The following is a 20855-nucleotide window of genomic DNA, read 5'->3' on the forward strand; positions in this document are numbered from 1 at the left end:
AGTTGGCGCCTAATATAAATTAAAGTGCTGATCACTTTAATCTCCACAGGATTAGAGAAACCCAGAATTTCTGTTTTTTTTCAGAGGTCCAAAAAAAAACATTTGAACTGTCCCTCGAAAGACCGTCCACTGACATAAAGCGTTCAGCAAAAATGAGAGGACTTAGCTGCGACATCAGCAGCTAAGTATCGCAGGTTGGTAAACATACTTAAGAACTTATATACGCACACTTCGGAAAATTAAAAAACTTATTATAGACGTTGCATCTTGTTATAAATAAATAATATATATAAATTAAATAGATCTTAATGTAAAAAAACTACTTAAATGGGGGTAAACGAGAGGAAAGAATATTATAAGTAGTTACTAATTGTTCCTTTTTTAGTGTTAAATCCGGTGGCATCTGGGGACCAGAAGTACTGAAACAAAAGTCTTCAACCGCGATTGGATGAAAAACAAGATGACCTCTGCTATCAGACAAGAAATAGGGAATACCTTCTTGTGCGAAGCAGGATTGCACCTAAAAGAAAAAAAGGAATTAAGCTAGGTCAAATGTATAACAGTCTTGCTTTCTTTGGCGTTTGTTAACTACAAATCACCAATCGAATTGATGATTTATGCAGTTGACGAAGCAAAAGAGCAAAATGGTTATTCATGTTTTTTTTTGGTTGTATATAATCACAAGTTGGTATTCACACGCATATACTTGACTATTTATTTTTAATCACACACTCCATCCAATATCCGGGAAATCTATTTCTCCCATCTAAAAGTTTTATTTGATTGGAAATCCGTCGAATTAATTGTCAGTTAGGAACTTAGTTCGTGTAAGGTCTGTTGGAGACGGTGATGCTATTATATGCCTAAGATAATATGCTTTGGGATATTCTCCAAAGAGCATGGTACAATATTCCAATTGGAACTTATCGCAAGCTTTATACATCATGCCAAAACGAATGAAAAAATAATGGTGCATATACCGGCTATTAGATGCCAGATACCCAATTTAATATAAAACAGAGCCAAAAATAGTGATAAATTGTTTAAATTTTAACATTTACCTTCGTAAACCATAATTGTGTCCAGCCAAAATAAACGCATTTAAAGACAAAATGTAATTTTATGTTAATTAAGGAATTTGCTAATCTGTTTTTACTTTTTATTTAAAGACAATTACTAAAAGTCTTGAAAAAGCTTTAAATTGTTGAGATTAGAAAAGGTTTGAATTAAAAATAAAAACTCAAAAAAAAAGAGAAAGTAAACTTCGGCAAGCCGATGTTTATATACCCTTGCAGCTATATCAAAAATTAAATATTCTTGAAAAAATTTAATTTTTAATTTATTTGCGTATATGTTTGTCCTCAGGTGCTGCAATCGGGACATTTATAAATCCTGGCGTGCATGACCGTGACTCACCTGACTGGAGACGGCTTTTAAGTACATCGAAGGGCACGGCCAAAGTCCAAAACACAATGCCAGCCGTTCCGCCGGACAGAATCGTAGATGCGGTTCTAATCTTCCCTGTCTTGGACTTCTTCCTGGCCATTTCCTGAAGGAACTGGTAGGTCACGAAATAGAAGCCGGTGGGCGAGTCTGGGCTTACAAAACAGCATTACTAATAGGGCAAACAGCATTACTAATCCTCAACTCACCTCGCAGAATGCAGGCGCAGGTGCCCTTGAAGAGACTTCTGATCCCTATAAAGTTTGGCGACCGTGTCCATGGTCCCATTGTACAGCAGGGGTCCACTGGTGACGGCCTGTGTCTGCAGCAGGACCTTTATGCGGTCGGTGGGCACTGTGACGAGGGCGGAACAGACTCCCGCCAGCGCTCCGGCCATAAAAATCTGTGGGTAGGTGAGCCGCAGGTGCTCGTCTGTTAGGAACAACCGCTTGCCCGCAGCATAGACCGCAAAGTCCACGGCATAGAGGGGTGTGTAGCCGACCAGAGGAGCCGAGATCCCTCTGTAGAATCCCCGAAATCCCTCCTGGCGTAGAATGCGGGCGGCACAGTCCCCCCCGGCAAGGGCGTGGGCATGGTTTGGAGGCGCACCTAGGATGAAAAATGATAATTACATCGGCAGTTTGGTAGATTTCCAACTCACCTTTATGGTGTCCAGCGGATGGCCGACGACCACATTGCACATGCCACCCACGCCGCCCGCAATGAGGGACTTTACGGGGTTGGACTTCTTGGCCGTGGCGATCTCCACGTCCGTCATGGCGGCACTTTATTACTATTTACGTAAACCCAAGGGGGGATTCCGTCAGCCTCTCAAATGGGCGCACGTGTTCGATGATTGGGTCTACCGATTGGTTATGGTTATCTGCTTTTCGCGAGGTTGCTGACCTATGGTAATGCTGTGTGTTTCCGAAAAGTGCGTGGGTGCTACATCCATGATCAATTGGCGCTGCTCTTATCTATTCGAAAACATTACATTTGATTTTACCTGTTAGAGGTGGACCATCATCGACACTGACGTGGTTTTAAACATCAGTAGGAATCGGTGTTTTCCCATCCCTTATACATCGTTACATGCGGAATGTGTCTCAACTACCTGTGTCTCCACTAAATGCAGCGGGTTCCCTACCTCTATTGCTAAATGTTGTGTCTCTGTTAGCGGCGGAGTAAGTATTTGCTATTTGTGGATTAAGTCTTGGATATTAGCGGAGTAAGTCTCCACTACATGCAGATGTTAAGTTAACATCACGTTAACATTGAATCGATAGATTTAAGATTTTTTTACATCTTTTATACGGGTATGGCAGTGACAGAGACAATATGTATACTGCTTGACATTTCTTTGGTAATAAGTTCACGGTCACAATGCCTTTTTAACGTTAAATTCAAACGTTATTGTTTTGATTATTATATTGTGTTTATCCCGCAACTATTACAAAAATTAATCTTTTTTTAAAACGACAATATTTTGTCATAAATTTTGCTAACGAAAACAAAGAAAATGCAGATGAGTTTGAGCAAATCATTGAAATTTTGTAACAAATCGGAAAATTGCATAAAATTAATTTTCTTGGTGTTTTTTGTTTTCTAGATTTTTATTGGTTTTTTTAGTATTCCAGTTTTTTTTTAATTTTTCATAAAATGTTAGTTTTTCTTTCTTTTATTCTTTTTAAATTAAATTAATAACTCAAAGAAGAAAAGTTTGGATATGGTTAGTAAACAATTATACCAATTTAATAGTTTTAATAATGGGAAATCCTGTTTGTTGTAGATTACAATACTTCAAGACATTAACAAAAAAAGTATAAGCCTTTTTTATTGTTTTTCAAAAAGTACTTGGTTTAAAAAATAAATAATAAACAAAAATAATAATAAAAAAAGTGACAAATCGATTTATTACGTTTTCGTAATTATATTTGAGGTGTGAAATATTGTTTTCGCGGTATTACCTGTTTTGGTCTTCTTAATTAAATAAAAATGGTGTTTAAACTTGCATCTTTTAGTGGCTTTTTTTAAACTTTATTTTCTATATGTTTGAGATGTAGAATATTTTTATGATAATTATAATAATGAATTCTTTCTTAAAAATATTTGTATAAAGCTCTGACCGCGTAGTTTTTGCAGCAATGAAAAATTTTTGAACGAAACTTCGGAAAAAAATAAAAAATACATACGCGTCGTACAAAAACTAAGCTTCAGATAATATTTATATTTAATACTAAAGACTGAACAGAATGAAGACAAATTGCATAAATATTAAATTTACAAAAATCAAAGAGTCTTAAAGGCCTTAGGATCTCTATTTATAATTATTTCAGTACCTTGTACCTTAGCTCTGATACAGTCAGACGATGAAATAATTTCAATTTTTGAAAAACGCTTATGTGTCCGTTTTATATTTATATTAAATATTAATTCATCTCAAAAGTTTTCGTGCAAGAAACCATAAAACATTCAAAATTGGTATTTTCCACCAGCTTATGCTGAATAGTAGTAGATCATATCACGTAAACTGGAATTAGAAGCATCATGGTGATTTGGCAAAATATATATATATATATATAATATAAAAAGGGTTTTCAATAGGTGCGCTTCAACTTCGACCGAATTGGACTTCGTAAAACGTGCACGCGGTGGTCATGCGAAAGAAATCGAGTTTCATAATTAAATTTATATGTTCAAATTCGATAACAAAAAAAAAGTTAGTTGAAAAGTCAAACCGTTTGTGTTTTATTAAAAAAAAAGATATCATATAGCTTCCATAGGAAAGATTGAATAATTAAACTGTAAATCATCATAGCTTCAATGTTTTTAAACTTATACGCGAGTAAATCATAATTTTAATGTTTTCAAGAATATATAATTTTTGCAATAGCTGCATCTTTTCCAAACCAAAACCAAAAAAAAACTTTTATCATTAAAAATGTTACCAAAAGTTTTCAACATGTTTATACTAAAAGGTTTCTGTTTCCCACTGCGTCGTTTTAAAATATCTTTTAGCTTATCGGCGATATGGCCCCCTTTAAAAATCCAAGTCAAAACAAGTCAAATCCAAGTCTTTTTCAGATAAGGACCCGAAATCTGTAACTAGCTGATTTACCATTCGTCAGTTCCAATTTACCATTATCTGCCATTCATTGGCGGTACAAACGCAAAAGATTTGAAACTTGGATAGATTGAAAACTGAAAAAACAAGAAAGAAAGCAAACTTCGGCAAGCCGAAGTTCATATACCCTTGCAGCTATTGCATAAATTAAATACTTTTGAAAACATTCAAATTATGATTTACTTAGTATATGCTGAAAAACACTGAAGCTATGATGATTTACAGCTCAATTATTAGATAGTTTATATATATTTTTATTATTTCTATGGGAGCTATACGATATAGTGTCCGATTTTGATGAAATGTAAGCCGTAATTCTAAAATATTTAATCATTACTAAGAAGAACTAAACAAAAAATTAAAAAACAGCAAAGTTATAATTTTTTTTTATTTATTTTTTCGGTTGTTCCTATGGAAGCTATATGCTATAGTCGTCCGATCTGGCTCGTTCCGACTTATATACTACCTGCAATAGAAAGACAACTTTTGGGAAAGTTTCATGCAGATAGCTTTAAAACTGAGAGACTAGTTTGCGTAGAAACGGACGGACAGACGGACATGGCTAGATCGACCTGCCTAGTGATGCTTATCAAGAATATATATACTTTATAGGGTCGGAGATGTCTCCTCCAAGAGTGGCAGCACGTTTCAGATTCAAAAAGTACAAATGAAATATATTTTCAACATCAATCGAAGGTATAAAATCTCGATTTATTTACATCCACCAATTCCTCTGCCTCGTCGGAACACTGATAAGACTGAGAAAGATATCGGCTTCTTGTGAAATTCGTCTTTAATTGTTCCTAATTACTTGAATCTGGTGAAATCCGTCCTATCTTTATTTTTATATCGCCCTTTATATTTTATATCTAACGTACTAAATCTTTGTATTTCTTTCTGATTGGAATTAATAAAAACACTGCTTTGTCTGACCGTGAATTCCCCTTTAATACTGTCGATCGATTCTGCTTCAAACTATCGATTTATGTATAAATACCGGGTTCCAATCTGGTGAAATCTTTGATCTCTTTCTGATTGGAATTAATAAAAACACTACTTTGCCTGGCCGTGAATTACTCTTTAATGCTGTTCTTTCGATTCTGCTTTATACTATCGATCTATGTATGAATATAGGGTTCCAATTGGAATGGAAGAGAACACAGCTAAGGCATACGTTTACATGAAAAACAAAAAAAGTATAAGCCGTTTATTATTGTTTTTCAAAAAGTACTGGGTTTAATAAATAATTTTTGCAAAAAAAAAGTTAACAACTCGATTTATTAACGTTTTCGTAATTATATTTGAGGTGCATAATATTGATTTCGCGGCTTTAACTGTTTTGGTCTTCTTTATTAAATAAAAATGGTGTTAAAATTTGCATCTTTTAGGGGCTTTTTTTTAACTTTATATTCTATATCTTTGAGATTTACAATATTTTTATGATAATTATAATAATGAATTCCTTCTTAAAAAATATTTTTATAAAACTGTGGACTGCGTAGTTTTTGAGGCAATTGGAAATTTTTGAACGAAACTTCAGAAACGTGGTACAAAAACTAAGCTTCAGATAATATTTATATATATAATATAAAGACTGAACAGAATAAAGCAATTTGTAAACATATTAAATTTATAAAAATCAAAGAGTCTTAAAGGCCTAACTATCCTTGCCCTAACAGCATTTGATTATGATAAAATAGTTTTTCTATGCTAATTTGATACTAAACCAAAAGTACCTAAGCTCTAGTACAATCAGACGATGAAATAATTTCATGAAATGTTGTGAAATTGGCAGACATAATTTCAATTTTTAAAAAACGCTTGTGAGTCGTTTTATATTTATAAGAAATATTAATTCATCCATGCAAGAAACCATAAAAACACTCAAAATTGGTATTTTCCACCAGTTTATGCTGAATAGTACTGGAATTAGAAGCATAATGGTGATATTGCAGCACTATTGTTTAGACCTCTAATAAAAAGATAATTTACACTTAGGAAATAAAATATTTATTTACTAGATTTCTTTTCAATCAAATAATTAATTATTAGCAACACATTTTGGATATTTGGCCTATTCTTTATATCCTTTTTCAAACCCTTTTTAAAGAGCTACGAATAGGAACATGAAAATAACGCCGAATACGGCCTACTTAACAATTACCGAAAGTCAGTATAAAATCAAACCAATAACTTGGATAACAATACATTTAATTATTAAAATTAACTAACAAATTAACAGTCTCTCTTAAATAGAAACTCCTAAGATTAGGCTTTCAACAAGTCATTGGTGAGCCAATATCAGTCCAATATTTTTATGATAATTATAGTAATGAATTCCTTCTTAAAAAATATTTTTATAAATTGGAAATTTTTGAAATTGGAAATTGGAAATTTTTGAACGAAACTTCAAAAACGTGTTACAAAAACTAAGCTTCAGATAATATTTATATATATAATATAAAGACTGAACAGAATAAAGCAATTTGTAAACATATTAAATTTATAAAAATCAAAGAGTCTTAAAGGCCTAACTATCCTTGCCCTAACAGCATTTGATTATGATAAAATAGTTTTTCTATGCTAATTTGATACTTAACCAAAAGTACATTAGTCTTAGTACAGTCAGACGTTGAAATAATTTCATGAAATGTTGTGAAATTGGCAGACATAATTTCAATTATTAAAAAACACTTGTGTGTCCGTTTTATATTTATATTAAATATTAATTCATCTCAAAAGTTTCCATGCCTGAAACCTCAAAAACATTCAAAATTGGTATATCCCACCAGCTTATGCTGAATAATCGTTCTGTTTTGCATTCATTTGTAGATCAAATCACGTAAACTGGAATTAGAAGCATCATGATCATTTGGCAGCATTATTGTTTAGACCTCAAATAAAAAGTTAAATTAACAGCATTACTCTTAGGAAATAAAATATTTATTTACTAGATTTCTTTTCAATCAAATAATTTAATATTAGCAACAGTTTTCGGATATTTAGCGTATTTTTTAAATCATTTTTGAAGTGCTACGAACACCAACATGAAACTCGGTCGAATACGGTCTACTTAACAATTACCGAAAGTCAGTATAAAATCAAAAAAATAACTTTGATAACAATACATTTAATTATTAAAATTAATTAAACAGCCTCTCTTGAATACAAACTCCTAAGATTAGGCTTTCAACAAGTCATTGGTGAGCTCCACGCCGAAGAAAACCGCGGCGGTGGAGGGAAAGGCACGCAGTAAAATAGGGAGAATTCCGCGGAACAGAGCTTTGGGAACTTCTGTGGTTATAAGGTCCCTAAATACACATCGAATGCCGTGCTTGTAAGTGCCCTCAGGTGCTGCAATCGGGGCATTAATAAATCCTGGCCAACAGAGCGATTTGTGAGTGCATGACCGTGACTCACCTGACTGGAGACGGCTTTTAAGTACATCGAAGGGCACGGCCAAAGTCCAAAACACAATGCCAGCCGTTCCGCCGGACAGAATCGTAGATGCGGTTCTAATCTTCCCTGTCTTGGACTTCTTCCTGGCCATTTCCTGAAGGAACTCGTAGGTCACGAAATAGAAGCCGGTGGGCGAGTCTGGGCTTACAAAACAGCATTACTAATAGGGCAAATAGCATTACTAATCCACAACTCACCTCGCAGAATGCAGGCGCAGGTGCCCTTGAAGAGACTTCTGATCCCTATAAAGTTTGGCGACCGTGTCCATGGTCCCATTGTACAGCAGGGGTCCACTGGTGATGGCTTGTGTCTGCAGCAGGACCTTTAACCGATCGGTGGGCACTGTGACGAGGGCGGAACAGACTCCCGCCAGCGCTCCGGCCATAAAAATCTGTGGGTAGGTGAGCCGCAGGTGCTCGTCTGTTTGGAACAACCGCTTGCCCGCAGCATAGACCGCAAAGTCCACGGCATAGAGGGGTGTGACGCCGACCAGAGCAGCCGAGATCCCTCTGTAGAATCCCCGAAATCCCTCCTGGCGTAGAATGCGGGCGGCACAGTCCCCCCCGGCAAGGGCGTGGGCATGGTTTGGAGGCGCACCTAGGATGAAAAATGATAATTACATCGGCAGTTTGGTAGATTTCCAACTCACCTTTATGGTGTCCAGCGGATGGCCGACGACCACATTGCACATGCCACCCACGCCGCCCGCAATGAGGGACTTTACGGGGTTGGACTTCTTGGCCGTGGCGATCTCCACGTCCGTCATGGCGGCACTTTATTACTATTTACGTAAACCCAAGGGGGGATTCCGTCAGCCTCTCAAATGGGCGCACTTGTTCGATGATTGGGGACTTACAAGAGCGCTACCGATTGGTTATGGTTATCTGCTTTTCGCGAGGTTGCTGACCTATTATAATGCTGTGTGTTTCCGAAAAGTGCGTGGGTGCTACTTCCATGATCAATTGGCGCTGCTCTTATCTATTCGAAAACATTACATTTGATTTTACCTGTTAGAGGTGGACCATCATCGACACTGACGTGGTTTTAAACATCAGTAGGAATCGGTGTTTTCCCATCCCTTATACATCGTTACATGCGGAATGTGTCTCAACTACCTGTGTCTCCACTAAATGCAGCTGGTTCCCTACCTCTATTGCTAAATGTTGTGTCTCTGTTAGCGGCGGAGTAAGTATTTGCTATTTGTGGATTAAGTCTTGGATATTCGCGGAGTAAGTCTCCACTACATGCGGATGTTAAGTTAACATCACGTTAACATTGAATCGATAGATTTAAGATTTTTTTACATCTTTTATACGGGTATGGCAGTGACAGAGACAATATGTATACTGCTTGACAATTCTTTGGTAATAAGTTCACGGTCACAATACCTTTCTAACGTTAAATTCAAACGTTATTGTTTTGTTTATTATATTGTGTTTATCCCGCAACTATTACAAAAATTAAACTTTTTTTTAAAACGGCAATATTTTGTCAAAAATTTTGCTGACGAAAACAAAGAAAATGCAGATGAGTTTGAGCAAATCATAGAAATTTTGTAACAAATCGGAAAATCGTATAAAATGGATTTTTTAAACATTTTCTGGTTGTTTTTTGTTTTCTAGATTTTTATTGGATTTTTTAGTATTCCAGTTTTTTTTTTCATAAAATGTTAGTTTTACTTTCTTTTTTTTCTTTTTAAATTAAATTAATAACTCAAAGAAGAAAAGTTTGGATATGGTTAGTAAACAGTTATACCAATTTAATAGTTTTAATAATGGGAAATCCTGTTTGTTGTAGATTACAATACTTCAAGACATTAACAAAAAAAGTATAAGCCTTTTTTATTGTTTTTAAAAAAGTACTGGGCTTAAAAATTAAATAATAAAAATAATAAAAAAAAAATAAAATAATAATAAAAAAAGTGACGAATCGATTTATTACGTTTTCGTAAATATATTTGAGGTGTGAAATATTGTTTTCGCGGTTTTACCTGTTTTGGTCTTCTTAATTAAATAAAAATGGTGTTAAAACTTGCATCTTTTAGTGGCTTTTTTTTAAACTTTATTTTCTATATGTTTGAGATGTAGAATATTTGTATGATAATTATAATAATGAATTCTTTCTTAAAAAATATTTGTATAAAGCTCTGACCGCGTAGTTTTTGCAGCAATGAAAAATTTTTGAACGAAACTTCAGAAAAAAATAATAAATACATACGCGTCGTACAAAAACTAAGCTTCAGATAATATTTATACCCTTGCAGAGGGTATTATAATTTCAGTCAGAAGTTTGCAACGCAGTGAAGGAGACGTTTCCGACCCTATAAAGTATATATATTCTTGATCAGCATCACTAGTAGATTCGATCTAGCCATGTCCGTCTGTCCGTCCGTCTGTCCGTCCGTCTGTCCGTCTGTCCGTCTGTCCGTCCGTTTATATGCAAACTAGTCTCTCAGTTTTAAAGCTATCTGCATGAAACTTTCCCAAAAGTTGTCTTTCTATTGCAGGTAGTATATAAGTCGGAACGAGCCGGATCGGACGACTATAGCATATAGCTCCCATAGGAACAATCGGAAAAATAATTGAAAAAAAATTATAACTTTGCTGTTTTTTAATTTTTTGTTTAGTTCTTCGACATATAGCAATGGTTAAATAATTCAGAATTATGGTTTAAATTTCATCAAAATCGGACGACTATAGCATATAGCTCCCATAGGAACAATCGGAAAAATAATTGAAAAAAAATTATAACTTTGCTGTTTTTTAATTTTTTGTTTTGTTCTTCGACATAAAGCAATGGTTAAATATTTCAGAATTATGGTTTAAATTTCATCAAAATCGGACGACTATAGCATATAGCTCCCATAGGAACAATCGGAAAAATAATTGAAAAAAAATTATAACTTTGCTGTTTTTTAATTTTTTGTTTAGTTCTTCGACATATAGCAATGGTTAAATATTTCAGAATTATGGTTTAAATACGCAAGTAAATCATAATTTTAATGTTTTCAAAAATATTTAATTCTTGCGATAGCTGCAAGGGTATATGAACTTCGGCTTGCCGAAGTTTGCTTTCTTTCTTGTTATATTTAATACTAAAGACTGAACAGAATGAAGACAAATTGCATAAATATTAAATTTACAAAAATCAAAGAGTCTTAAAGACCTTAGGATCTATATTTATAATTATTTCAGTACCTTGTACCTTAGCTCTGATACAGTCAGACGATGAAATAATTTCAATTTTTAAAATACGCTTGTGTGTCCGTTTAATATTTATATTAAATATTAATTCATCTCAAAAGTTTCCATGCAAGAAACCATAAAACATTCAAAATTGGTATTTCCCACCAGCTTATGCCGAATAGTAGTAGATCATATCACGTTAACTGGAATTAGAAGCATCATGGTGATTTGGCAAAATATATATATATAATATATAAAGGGTTTTTCAATAGGTGCGCTTCAACTTCGACCGAATTGGACTTCGTAAAATGTGCACGCGGTGGTCATGCGAAAGAAATCGAGTCGACAAAAAAAAATTAGTTGAAAAGTCAAACTGTTTGTGTTTTATTCAAAAAGAAAGGAACGATTGAATAATAAGCTGTAAATCATCAAAGCTTCAATGTTTTTAAACTTATACCCAAGTAAATCATAATTTTAATGTTTTCAAGAATATATAATTTTTGCAATAGCTGCATCTTTTCCAAACCAAAACCAAAAAAAACTTTTATCATTAAAAATGTTAACAAAAGTTTTCAACATGTTTATATTAAAAAGTTTTTGTTTCCCACTGCGTCGTTTTAAAATATCTTTTAGCTTATCGGCGATATGGCCCCCTTTAAAAATCCAAGTCAAAACAAAATCAAATTACTTTTACGAGCTGCCTCTGAGTATATGAGCTTCTGATGTTCCAAGACACTTACCCCTATTCCAATAATTTTAAGAAGGAAATGTAAATTAATAGTTTTTCTTTTTAAAATAAGGCCCCGAAATCTATAACTCGCTGATTTACCATTCGTCAGTTCCAATTTACCATTATTTGAAACTTGGATAGATTGAAAACTAAAAAAATCAGAAAGAAAGCAAACTTCGGCAAGCCGAAGTTAATATACATTATTTTCAGCAAGCTGGCTAGATCGACGCTCATAGTAATGCTGATCAGGAATATATATACTTTACAGGGTCGGAAATGTCTCCTTCACTGCGTTGCAAACTTCTGACTGAAATTATAATACCCTCTGCAAGGGTACCTCGAGACAAAAAATTGCAGCTTTCGGGGGTTTTGTTTGGACATATGTATGTAGACTTGTTCAAACTCATTGCAGTTCTTAGACTTAGAGGCCACATTACTTAAAATAATACAACTGATCTTGACACTGACTGGTAAGCAAATCTTTAGTTTAATTTCTCTCCTCGTTCTTCGATTTTTGCGGCTGTTTACAAAGCTTACATTGACTATGTTATTTATATATGTATATATATTGATCTGCAATGGGTGCCAGCAAAAGCGTGAGCTCCTTCAAATTCTGCCAGACAAGAGAAATTCATATCAGCCGTCAGCTACCAGCCATAACTGATAACTGATAGTCGGGTCGTTCGGTAGAGAGTTGTTATAAAATATACATTTAATGGCTTGAAAAACGAAGTAATTGTTGCTGCCCCACACGCTGCCAGATGTCAGCCTTGCCATTGGTTAATTGTTGTACTAAAACGGCGACTTTGCGCCATCGAATTTAATTCAAAAATTCACTACGCATCCGCGGCACCTATGTTATGTGCATCGCCTTCGCCGCCTTGGTGGCCTGCGCGCTGATCTCATCCATGCTCTTGCGGGCGCTCTCCGTGACTTCGTCGATGGAGCGTCGTGTGCTGTGTAGGAGTTCGTCGGTGCCGCGGGCGATGCCCTTGACCTCTGTGTTGATCAGCCCAATCACCCACTCCAGGCCCTGTCGACCCTTGCCCGCGTTGGAGCTGATTGTCGATGTAAGCAGGTCCTCCATGTAGTGGGACAGGGGGACTCCGAATACTGTCACCGTGGCCTCCTGCTTGAGCAGCGTCTTGCTGGCGTCCGCCGGATGCGGCTCGTAGTAGAGTACTTCGTCGACGCTAATGTTGCGGCAGAATGTGAGGTTGTTTGTCTTCAGCACCATCTGCTTGCGCTCCGGGTCCACCGTGGATCGTTCACTGGCAAAGCAGGTCTTGGCCGTTCCAATCAGGGCGTGCGTCCACTTGGGGAAGTACCACTTGGACTGAACCAGCCTGTGTGTGTGCAGGACGCCGTCTACCACCCGGCGCTCGACCACGTCCGTGCCAATGATGGAGGGAGTCATAGGGTTTGGGTACTTGCGCCACGCCGCCTGCGTGACCGTCTCCCACGGATGGTTAAATATGTGCTCCGACGTCCAGATTTTCATTATGCAAGCGCCGTTGTCGTCACCTTCGGGAGGGGATGTAGATCCTAAGTTGGCAAACGAGTTGTGGGCTGAGCTGAGCCTGCAGGGTGAAACGGAAGGGAAAGAGCGTAAGGTACGGTTCAGTTCACGGCTCAAATTTTGACAGGAAAATCTGAATTATTGAATATTTCGGAGACAAGTTACGAGAGCTGACCTTTACTCGTGTTGTGCGCTGCTAGAGATGACAGTGGCTCCGATAGTCCGGGCTGTCGATGGGGTGGCCACACTGGCGCAGATAAAGAAAGATACTTAGGCACCCTGTGCACAGTTATAGCCCGATTCCATTGGCGCATTAAAACGCATTTAGCCTTATGCGTATTTATTTACACAACGGGACTGGACACAGCTATGCTGACAAGGAAAACAAGGTCCGTCGGCCGGAGTTGCCAGATGGGAAAAGGTCTACTGGAACGCTGGAGTGGAAGCAGAAGTGTGGGTGATAATACATAACGTAATATTAAATTACTTTCGATATGATAAAATGTTTTCGTCCAGTTCTCGCCGCACACAGATGCTTCTGCGCTAATCCCGGCAAGGAGATAAAGTTATCAGCTATCCCCGTACGGAAACCAATCAGTTCTCCAAGGAGTTTGAGCTTGCGCCACTTGTTGAGATGCAAACGGTTCAACTAAATTGCCAGGGTCAAAAAGATCCAAAGGCCGCCTTTGCCGCTGACGATGTTGCTGAATTTGAGGCTTTGGTAAACGGAGGAAATACCCAGGGTAGCTCCTTTCAGGACAGCAGCTAAAAGAGCAAGGTGGGACAATGACGAATGGGATACTCCATCCTCATCGGCTGCCGAACCGAAAACAGTGCTGTGCTCCGGATGCCAGCAGCCAGCTCGCCAACTAAATGCCTCATTTAAAATAAAAAAATTAAAAATCATTCGCCCCAAAATTTTTTAGAAATAATACTAATACTAATTTTCCACGTTCTTTCGTAAGTGTATATTTGCAAGGATGGCGCAATTATTATTTCTTTCGATCTGATCTGGGTCTGTTTACTTTTGAATTTTGGCAAATCCAAAAGAAGTTAATTAAAATAAATGAATACTCTTTTGCTGACTTGGACGACAAGGAAGAAAAGCTAATGTTTGTTTGACGGGTTTGCTATGGAGATCACAAGACCAAAGAAATTAAAAATTGCGCCAAGCTAGATCTGGGAAACTATCGATGGCACTATCAAGATATCGAATTTTTTCAAATCTAAGCCACCATAGATAGTTTTTTTCGCTATCGATGGTGGGGGACATTTTTTTTACATCAAATTGGAGGTGGTGGTGGTTGTAGTTTTAAGTACTATTGCAGGAAATTATAATATATGAAATATACCTTCTATATTGCTTATAATTTTAATTTGTAAAAAGAACTGTACAAATAACGATACTATCGATAATATCGAATTTTGTTCCCAAAACATCGAAAATATCGAATAGGCCACCATCGATAGTTTACCGGCTCTACGCCAACCTTGCATGTATCCTTATACATCGGAATTTTCCGGTATTTTTTCTAAAAACGTTTGGGGGAAATAATTTTTTATCGCATAAATTTTAAATGCGGCATTTAAATGCGCATTAGGCTGAGTGCGTTTTATCTCGGCAATGGAATCCGGCTATAAAACAAGAGCAAATCCTGGCCGCAGTACCACAATGCATTACTGCTGGATCTCTGGAGGGGAAAAACTCCAACATACGGGGACTATTTCTCTGTTTCAGGAACTGTGGTGGTCTCCTTTGCAAACCCGTCAAACAAGACCATCAGCTCCCCTTCCTTCCCCCCGACAGCAATATGGCTGTCCTGCTGAGCATTAAACACTTCCGTAAATTCGCTTGTATTCATGATTTTTAATTTATTTCGTTTGGATTTGCGACAATACAAAACTAAACAAAACCATTAGCCAAATGCTAATGCGGCAATGGAATCAGGCTATTGACTATTACTCTTTTATTAATGTTTATGAACAATTTAACGACTAGATCTTAATTTATTTCGCACTCATCCTATATACTAGCATTATACTACTACTCCGCGCCGAAGGTTCTTTCATACTTCTCGAATGGCCGCTTGTCCAGTCGCTGCAGGCGCGACTGCAGGAATTCGCGGAACTTACGGATCTCACCAGCGTCCGCTCTGATCAGCCGTCTTTCCTCGTCCATCACCTCACCCAATAGCTCCTCGCTGTCCGCCGCCCGCCGCCACACTGACCGCTCCAGGCGAGCGCTGATCTGGTTGACGATCTTCTCGCTCTCATAGTCCATTATTTTGGCCAGGGCCTTGGCGGGCGTGCGTCGCGGATGGCGTGAGTCGGGGATGGGGGCTTGACTGGGGGCGGCGACTGGATCCGCTTCGTTTTGCACTGTCCTCTGCTCAATAAATTCGGCCAGCGAAGGCTCGTCGGGGTGCGATTCGCTGTGGGTCGAGGTGTTCTGGAAGTTGGTCAGGTGAAATGTGCCATTGGTGTCGTAGAACTTGTAGCCAAGCATCTCCAGAGCAATTTCCGTGAGTAAGTACGACATTTCGTAGGTTCTTCTATTGCAAATAACAGTGAAACATGGCGGCGCCGCCGAGCAGTGTATCAGTGTTGTCAGTTGCTGAGACTCCGCATTAGCTAAATTCTGGATAAAAATAGGCTACAACTCAATTCTGTAAAACAAGCTACATCCAAATGTGGAAAACATACAAAAAAAGTTATTTTTTCAAATTCAATAAAAATTGTAGCAAAAAAAATGTAAGTTTCTTTCAAAAATAAAGCATATTCTGTTTTGTTAATGGCTATAGGCTAGTTAAAATTTGTATTAGCTATTCCTCTTTCATATATGCTAGTGTCGCCTAAAAAAGGCTAAGCTGGCAACACTGCAGTGTTATTCCACTACCAGCAATCGATAAATGGCGTGAGGTGTGGCAGCACTGCTCTACAGCTGTTTGCTATTCAGCTTTTTACTTGCTCATCGCAAGAGTAAACTAAAGGAGCACACAGGCGACTATATTTACTTCGAATGCAGCCAAAGTCAGTCCGACCATGAAAATCAACGAGAAGAACCTGTACGTCTTCGCGAGGACGCCGCCTTTCGACATGGAAGGTATCGTTAGAGCCCTTACCTGCTCGTCTATAAATAATCATAATGTATTAATCACCAAAACACCTTCCAGGCTTCCTCAACAAACGGGGGGAGGTGAACAAGGCTTTTCAGCGACGCTACTTTGTTCTCAAGGGTAACCTGCTCTTCTACTTCGAGTCACGCTTGGACAGGGAACCCTTAGGGCTTATTATTGTCGAGGGCTGCACCATCGAGTTGTCCAATGAGGTGGACAACTATTGCTTTGAGATCGCCTTCAATGGAAACCGCACCTACATACTGTCCGCCGACAACCAGGAGAGTATGGAGACGTGGATGAAGGCGCTTACCTGTGCCGGCTACGAGTACAAGCGCATTATCATGGCCGAGCTGAAGCGGGAGCTGAACGAGATAGAGGACTCCAGAAACAGTTAGTCAGCGCTAATTCCTGCTCCCAAGATCCGAATACCCTAACTTTTTGCGTTCTTTCATCCGCAGAAAGGCTCGGTAACGCCATTGACGGACCGCAAACGGCCTCGGACGAAGCCAAGCCCAGGCCTCCGCCCAGGCGGACAAATCCTTTTAACAGACCCGCCCCTCCTCCGCCCGACAGTTCCCTGAGAGGTGGGGTGGTCATGTCACCTCTCCCCTTTATCAACGGATACTTCGGTTCCAGCAACGCTCGCCTCCAGCAGGAAAAGCAGATGGTCAGGCAAGGTAAGTAGTAAGAAATTCATTTATACTACATATCTGCTATGTACTATATTAGAGCTCTGGACGAGTATGATGAGAAGCCTTTGAACGCCTCTTTAATAAAAAAAAAACAGCTCTAGCCGTTCAAAATTTTCGATTGAATCACATATGTACCTAAGTTTTAACAGCCGTTTTCCCTAGAGTAAAAGTGTATATTGTATTTGTTGAAAGGTATATAACAGGTAGAAGGAAGCGTTTCCGAGTCGAGTCGATCTAGCCATGTCCATTTGTATGAACGCTGAGATCTCGAAAACTATAAATGCTAAAGATTTAAGATTTGAAATGGCATTTCTAGGAATTCATACGCAGCCATTCTAACACCCACAAACTACTTTAAGACATATTAGGCCTTAGGATCTGTGTGTGTGTGTTTCGGCGCTACCTGTCCTGAAAACATTTTTTTATTCGAGCTATAATTTTAGAAGTTATTGGCATTTTGTTTTGCTATAACGTCACTGCAGATTTCAAAAACGGAGTTCGAGCACGAAGAGCAGCGGAAAGCACACATACTAGTATATGCAAGCACTTAATTTGTGTGAGTAATTTGTACGAGAAAGCCACATCGGTTTTGTACTGTTCGTTTGTGCTCTGCCGCTAATGCCGAGTATCTAATAGTCGGGTGAATCGAATTAAGCGTTCCCTCTTGTTTTGATTGCGAGTTATCGTCAATTCTTCAGCTGAAGGGGCTCAAATGTATCCTAAAGAAAGGTTTGATTTCAAAAATGTGACTATTCTTACATTTTTGTATGAGTTTTCGTTGGGTTATTTTTGTAAGTTAATACTTTATAATTTGCTCGTTATTATTGACTCGTCTTTAAAAAAATTCACTTTAGTTAAGAAAAATAATCGTATAAGTTAATGGGATGCTTCATGGCAAGAACTGTTACACAATGACCACAATCATAGACAAACGAATCAAAATCAAATTGTAAGCTGATTTAAAGCTGAGCTCGACCACACCCTATGTTTTCTATTGAGGAGCCAAAGAGGGCTATTCTCCACCGTGTCACAAAAATGACTAGGCGAAATTCTCAATCAACCCGGATGCAAATTCTTAAAGCCACGTTAAAGCTACGTTCCACTTTCAGATGCAAACGGAAACGGAAGTCCGAGTGGAACGCCCAAGGCGCAGCGCCGCCCCACACCTGCTTCTTCCGTCGCTAACAGCGTTTTCTATCCAGACGCTCGGAATCCTGGAGCTGCTCCCGTCTCAACAGTATTATCGCGCGCAGCCAACAACAACTACAGCAGCAGCACAATTAGCAATGCCGAGCGACAGCGACGACGGATAAGAGCCTTGGAGGACTTCGTTCGCAACCATGAGCGCTTTCGGCAGGAACTGATGGCCGACGTGTCCGCCTATCGTGAGCGCCAGGTACAGCCCCTCATACAGTTGTGATGTAGGAGCGGGCTGCTCCAACAACAAGCCAATTTTATGTTTAATCAAATATGTTGCTAAATCAAACATCGTTTCAATTTAACTATGCTTAGTTTAAAAGTTTTTGTTTTAATAAACGAAAATTTAGATATAGACGTTTTTAGCGTACAAGGATTACCTATACGTGAATATTGGTGCATCACACTAAACTTTTTTTAATACTCCTGGATAATAATCTCAAATCCATAGATCCGTAATATTCATAGAATTAAAATAGGTTCGAATCTGAGGAAGGCTGAATTTAGGAACTCCATTGAGTTTTCAGAATTTGGGTATTCCGGAAACGACATAATATCTGAATTGCTGAAAATTCAAAGGAAATATACTGAAATTAGGTCAGCTGTTTCATACAAATTCATCTTGCTGGAATTTCAGCAGTTCAGCAACCTGCTAAAAATTTTCCGTCTGGGTATTCCCGAAACGTCCGAATCTCTTTGAATATCCCTGCTGCTTTTCAGCATCTGACTTTTCTGCTGACTTTTCAGCAATTCAGAGATTCAGACGTTTCGAGAATACCCAAAGTAATTTAACAATTAGCGCTCAATTAACTGGTCTGAGTTGGCCTAACTAAGTTCTTATCGATACTTTACAAGACTATCGCCTTATTGTCCATTTTTAAGGCTTTCGCATATGTAATTCCCTCTTTCCACACGGCCCATCCGTTGGAAACCGTTGAAGATTTAAACAAATGTGAAACTCCGATTTCCACAGAACGCATTCACCATCACTTTTTCGATTTCAGCTGACCTGAACAGCTGTGGCTGTGTGACGTAAACACAGTCAACAGGTCAACCATCTTTGTTTATGTTTTCATGAGAATACCAGTTGATAAAAAAGGGGTTTCCGCTTCCATCCTTAACCACATTGCACCGATAGATTTCGTTAGCTCCTTGATGTCAAATGGCGTGGACATGGACGAGAAGGACAAAATATGCATTTTGTACTTCGACGAAATGAAAGTTACGCCGACTTACGAGTACGTGCAAAAGCCACGGGATTACGCTCAAGTCTTGGAAGCAGCCTATATATTTCGACTATGATCAGCCAATGACCGTATCCACTTTCTACAAACTCATTGAAAAGCTTTATATGGTAGGGTATTATGTCGTCGGCATCATAAACGAACTGTGTCCCGGAAACTCTAAATTGTGGTCAAATCTTCGAGTCTCGCTGGTAGGAAGTAAAAACATAATAGTTCTTTGATTCATTTTATAATATTTTTAAACAGAAAAATGGTTTGAGCATCCAGCTGACTCTGATAGACTCTCATCTTGTCAAGTTGATACGAAATAATTTACTAGATTCAGGGCTTGTTGTCAATGGCAAAGTTCTAACCCAGTTATCCGTGAGGCAAGCTATGAACCACTTATCACTAGCCGTATTTCGCAGGATCAGTTGGAGCACTTTTTTGGCAATGCGGTCCAAAGGCGTCCTACATGACCATCCATTAGCTCCTGAATTCAATTCCCGGATACGCAAATACCTAAACGGTACATATTTTGTTGTTGGTAGTAACTGATTAACTGACGTCCACGTGATTGTTAAGTATTTTCATAATTTTTTGCCAGTTATTTGAAACTTATACCCTTGCAGAGGGTATTATAATTTCAGTCAGAAGTTTGCAACGCAGTGAAGGAGACGTTTCCGACCCTATAAAGTATATATATTCTTGATCAGCATCACTAGTAGAGTCGATCTAGCCATGTCCGTCTGTCCGTTCGTCTGTCCGTCCGTTTATATGCAAACTAGTCTCTCAGTTTTAAAGCTATCTGCATGAAACTTTCCCAAAAGCTGTCTTTCTATTGCAGGTAGTATATAAGTCGGAACGAGCCGGATCGGACGACTATAGCATATAGCTCCCATAGGAACAATCGGAAAAACAAATGAAAAAAATTATAACTTTTCTGTTTTTTAATTTTTTGTTCAGTTCTTCGACATATAGCAATGGTTAAATATTTCAGAATTATGGTTTAGATATTATCAAAATCGGACGTTTATATCATATAGCTCCCATAGAAATAATAAAAATATATAAAATAACTATCAAATAATTGAGCTGCTAATCATCATAGCTTCAATGTTTTTTAACATATACGCAAGTAAATCATAATTTTAATGGTTTCAA

General features: G+C 37.9%; 3 protein-coding genes and 2 pseudogenes across 3 annotated transcripts; 1 reads left to right on the plus strand and 4 right to left on the minus strand.

Moving 5' to 3' along the window:
* Positions 1 to 254: 254 nt before the first annotated feature.
* On the minus strand, positions 255 to 9027 carry LOC108148128 (annotated as a pseudogene).
* Positions 6984 to 9049, minus strand: LOC108148326 (annotated as a pseudogene).
* Positions 9050 to 12398: 3349 nt separating this feature from the next.
* On the minus strand, positions 12399 to 13709 carry LOC108148296 (protein slowmo). The gene is made up of 2 exons (XM_017275275.2): positions 13636 to 13709; positions 12399 to 13521 (listed from the first exon to the last, which is right to left on the minus strand). Exon 2 carries the CDS (start codon positions 13440 to 13442, stop codon positions 12795 to 12797), a length of 648 nt encoding a protein of 215 aa, XP_017130764.1. The 5' UTR covers positions 13443 to 13521; positions 13636 to 13709; the 3' UTR covers positions 12399 to 12794.
* Positions 13710 to 15407: 1698 nt separating this feature from the next.
* On the minus strand, positions 15408 to 16045 carry LOC108148302. Its single transcript, XM_017275287.2, has one exon. The coding sequence runs from the start codon at positions 15997 to 15999 to the stop codon at positions 15505 to 15507; it is 495 nt and encodes a 164-aa protein (XP_017130776.1). The 5' UTR covers positions 16000 to 16045; the 3' UTR covers positions 15408 to 15504.
* Positions 16046 to 16379: 334 nt separating this feature from the next.
* LOC108148382 (sesquipedalian-1) lies at positions 16380 to 18819 on the plus strand. Its single transcript, XM_017275410.2, has 4 exons — positions 16380 to 16563; positions 16634 to 16969; positions 17038 to 17256; positions 18381 to 18819. Exons 1-4 carry the CDS (start codon positions 16503 to 16505, stop codon positions 18689 to 18691), a joined length of 927 nt encoding a protein of 308 aa, XP_017130899.1. The 5' UTR covers positions 16380 to 16502; the 3' UTR covers positions 18692 to 18819.
* Positions 18820 to 20855: the final 2036 nt, after the last annotated feature.

The sequence above is a fragment of the Drosophila elegans genome, unplaced genomic scaffold, assembly GCF_018152505.1.
Source record: "Drosophila elegans isolate 14027-0461.03 unplaced genomic scaffold, ASM1815250v1 contig_397, whole genome shotgun sequence".
NCBI lineage: Eukaryota > Metazoa > Arthropoda > Insecta > Diptera > Drosophilidae > Drosophila > Drosophila elegans.